At 44.8% G+C, this 4207-nt stretch overlaps 1 protein-coding gene across 1 annotated transcript; it reads right to left on the bottom strand.

Moving 5' to 3' along the window:
- Positions 1 to 532: 532 nt before the first annotated feature.
- Positions 533 to 3983, bottom strand: LOC110480818 (olfactory receptor 10AC1-like). The gene is made up of 2 exons (XM_021549076.3): positions 3846 to 3983; positions 533 to 1854 (listed from the first exon to the last, which is right to left on the bottom strand). Exon 2 carries the CDS (start codon positions 1852 to 1854, stop codon positions 856 to 858), a length of 999 nt encoding a protein of 332 aa, XP_021404751.1. The 5' UTR covers positions 3846 to 3983; the 3' UTR covers positions 533 to 855.
- Positions 3984 to 4207: the final 224 nt, after the last annotated feature.

Raw genomic sequence — 4207 nt, 5'->3', positions numbered from 1 at the left:
GTTTTGCTGAAGAAATTGCTGTGGCAATACTGTGGCAGCAGTATTATTACTTTTAAAATTACAGATCTCAACACTCCCCAGGCATTCATATTTATATGATGCAGTCTTTGCTGGTAAAAGTCACATGATAAAACAAGTATCTTAGCCTTTGTGTTGCCATAGGAACAATCCAAACCTAAAGCATCTCCCTATAAAAGGAAATAAGTTTTGCTTCCTGCAAAACAGGGATAGCAAAGTCATACTCTTGTTAGATAGTTGGCATTTTAACTTTCAATATGTAGAATAATTCAAGGTTAGATGAGTTTGCACTAACAATCTTTCCATTTGTCATGGGATGCCAGAGTGCAGCCTTCTACCAAATTTGGAGAAAACCAAATTTGATAAACCACAGCTAATTTACCCTACTTTCTAGCCATGGACTTTGTTCTTCTAACCTTCCTTTAAGCCTCTACAGATTTAAACTTACCAGTTTAAAATTTGTACTGACTACCCAATTTCTACTGTCATCTTGATATAAAAATAACAAAACCAATACTTTAATATTGGTTTATTAGCTTTAAAAATTTTTGTGATGGTCTTCTGATTGTACTGGGATTTCTATGAAAGTAAGCCTGAATACGTATGTGATCAGAGAAGCGAGACCAGTGATTGATCAAATCTCTTCATCCTCACAAGTGTTTTCCTTTAGATCAAGTGTTATGTTGGGGATTCTTTTTTGAGCAGAGATATCTTTTTCCCATAAAGGTAGTGATGCATATAGAATTCTGTCTGGATATTTGCCTTTGTGAAGTCTACGGTGATCTGGTTATGGGGCGGTTTTCCAACAAGGATGTGTTTGTTCTACTAAAATTTATCTCACACACACATCACAACTGCGATAGTATCCCAGTTCACCTGAGCTATTTTCTTCCTCCTCAGCATTTTCCTGAGGATCCCTCTGATCTCCTTGTTCCTCAGGCTGTAAATGAGGGGATACATTAAAGGAGTAATGTTGGTGTAGACCAGAGACACCACCTTGTCCCGAGCGGGTGAGTAACTGGACTTAGGGCGAATGTAGATGAAGGTGGCACAGCCGTAGTGCAGTAAGGTGATGGCCAGGTGCGAAATGCAGGTGGAAAAGGCCTTGCCCCTTCCCACAGGGGAGGTGACGCCTAACAAAGCCACAGCAATGCACAGGTACGAGGCCAGGATCAGGAGCAAGGGGAGCAGCAGCAGGAGCACGCCGGCCGCCAGCAGGAGCAGCTCGGCGGCGTAGGCCCGAGCGCAGGCCAGGCGCAGCACGGCAGGCACGTCGCAGAAGAAGTGGTCGATGCAGCAGGACTGGCAGAAGGGCAGGCGGAACACGGCCGCCGTCAAGCCCAGGGCAGCGGCGAAGGCTGCCAGGGGGCAGGCGAGGGCCAGCCGCAGGCACAGCCCCTCGCCCATCACGGCCGCGTAGCGCAGGGGCTGGCAGATGGCCACGTAGCGGTCGTAGGCCATGGCTGCCAGCAGGAAGCACTCGGTGCCCCCCAGGGCCACGAAGAGGAGCATCTGTGCGGCACAGCCCAGCGCCGAGATGGGGCTGCCGCCCGCCGCTGCCAGGCCGAGCAGCGCCTTGGGGACAATGACTAAAGTGTAGCAGAGCTCGATGGCAGAGAGCTGGCAGAGGAAGAAAAGCATGGGGGGACGTGAGGGCTCCATCACCACCGCCACGAAGATCATCATATTCCCTGCCAATGTGACCAAATGAACAGTGAGAAAGATAAGGAAGAGCAGGACCCGCAGATGGAGCAGCTCAGAGAAGCCAAGCAGGAGGAACTCCATGGTTGCACCAGTGCTCGCATTGTCCCTCTCCATGCAGCCTTCACATGGCATCTACAGGAGAGAAACAGAAGGGAAACTGCTGAATTCACTGCCTGACAATCAATTCCATACAGGAAATAAGGCTGCATTACTGTAGAACCAGTGTAGTAAAGTGTATTGGCTAGGGGATTTAATTGAAAAAAACCCCAAACTTCAAACCTGATTTCCCTCAGCTACATTCAGCACTATCCCAGACCCAGATTGTAACAACCACCAAAGTTCTTGTGCCCAAAAAATCTGCCTAGGATTCTTTGTCACGGTGTTGGTGACAAAGACTGTTGATCATTGGGTCTTCATCACTTATTCTGAGTTGTTCTTATGTTTGTGACCACGTGCAGGTTTTGAAAATCCATTAGGTACCCTTTAGGAGTGGACACTAATTAGTCTGACTGAGCTGTCCTGCTTTTGAGAGTCTTCATTGGACTCTCCCTCATGATCTGTGTGTCCTAAGAAGCTGCAGAGAGAGGCGTTTGGGGTTAACAACCATCAGCTCCTGGGTCTCACAGACACTGCTGCTTTTCCTTGTGCTTCTACTCCCAGGCAGACCTGTTAATTCTCTATTCACAGCACTTCTGCTGTCCTCTGCATCTGTGTCAGAGATAGGCAAAGACAACCAGACAGTGAGCTGGAGCTTCTCTGCTACAGCCTGACTCCCATTAGTGGGAATTTGAGGTGCTCTCTGACTGGCTTTTCCCTTCTCCACAGTGGGTCTGCCATAAGGCTCATACAGAAAGAGGGTTTCAGTGATTAGACATGAGAATTCCGAAGTGAGGGATGACAATTTGGCTGCTTATATATTTATATCTTGCTCGGCCCTATGGTATCAGAGTTAAAGTACATAAACTTCCACTCTCAAAACCAAAAATGTCCATGGCAACATACATACACTATAACAGTTTTTTAAGGAAAACACAATGCTATATCCTGGACTTGGAAACTGAGATCTTGCTTTTCACAGGAAGAACAGAAATTTCATAGGAATGTGGAGGGATACGAAGTTATTTAAGCTGAAATAGGAAAGACTGTGGAGAGACATACAAAAATAAATTATATATACTGGTCATGGTTGAACAGAATTCATTGCTACATGTTCATCAATGAATACAGTATTAACTACAAGGAATAATTCCAACTCTTTCTACACTTTGCCGTAAAACAGAAATAAAATCAGATTCCTTGAAGACTTCTGCTTATATAAAAATCCCAGCAATATTTAAGTTTGAAACAAACAGGAAAATTACTTTAAATGTCATCAAAGACTAATAGAAGGAATGTGAAGTTGGTGGAAAAGCTATTAGTGGAGATTGGGATTTTCCTGTAAAAAGATGTTTCAAAAAAACTCCAGGAAAAATAATACGGTTGAGGAGATGAATCTGCTTAAAGCCTACAGACCTTTGCCTTATTTTGTTTTGCCCCAAGGTTTCCTTGTGATTCAGTATCTCAGCAGCATTCAAAACATCTGGGGACTCAGGTAAATATGAAAATACCGACAATTATATTACCTCAGGTGCAAAAGTAGGAATTCAGTCAGTTTGCCTCATATAATAAGTCAGCAAAATTAACAAACTAGGAAGAAACTACCATAAACTCCAAGACCAAAAAATAATGCACAACCAGTGAAGACCAGGAAGGAGCTTTTTAGAGAACATAGAGACAACAGTGATCCTGCAGAAGCAAGTAAAAAATGCTACTGCTAGACAGTTATAAAGCCATGGTTAACTCCTACATCCATGCTTTGCTGCTGCAAGACCTCCCCAAAAGCACTTCTAAGCAGTCTGGCTGTAAATCTTTTTTGACACTCTATGCAAGTAAAAGGTCTTCACTGAAAACAGGAGTAATGGGTTGGTACATGGCTGTGGACTAAGGACCAGCTGGGGCTGCCCTCACTCCAAGTACTGAGAATTTAAGAGGATTCTGCTAAACACAACATGGCTAAGAAGTGGGGAAGAAACAGGGGTTTCCCTTCATTTCATTTGGAGCTGTTTGCTTCAGTAACAACCTACCTTCTCTGGGTTAAAAGGTAAGAAAATAGAGTCCTCTTTCTCTTGATTATGTGTGCTGTTCAGTCTGGGCTGAGATTCTGTTTCTTGCCCAGTCTGGGCTCCCTCTTACTGTGGGTGTCCTAGAGCCAATATTTTCTTTCAGCATCTCATAGGCATCCTCTCTTCTCCTCTGCAGGACCCAGCTCTTTATATACCATATGACACAGAAGTCTGTCCTGTTCCCTGCTACCTCATCCCTGCACCAAGGACAGGCAGTTCCATTCCTCCCAAGAAAGGGGGGGGTTGCAGGTTTTCTGTAAATCGAGAAATAGGATGTAATTGCATCTTCAGACGATGGCAGAGTTGCAGCACCCTCCTCTCTT

This window comes from Lonchura striata, chromosome 2, assembly GCF_046129695.1.
Source record: "Lonchura striata isolate bLonStr1 chromosome 2, bLonStr1.mat, whole genome shotgun sequence".
Classification (NCBI taxonomy): Eukaryota; Metazoa; Chordata; class Aves; order Passeriformes; family Estrildidae; genus Lonchura; species Lonchura striata.
The sequence above is the reverse complement of the archived record's forward strand: the minus strand, read 5'-3'. Positions and strand labels throughout refer to the sequence as shown.

Bases quoted from the DNA above. Each gene is read 5' to 3' on its own strand.
- LOC110480818 (XM_021549076.3), bottom strand. From the start codon at position 1,854: ATGCCATGTGAAGGCTGCATGGAGAGGGACAATGCGAGCACTGGTGCA.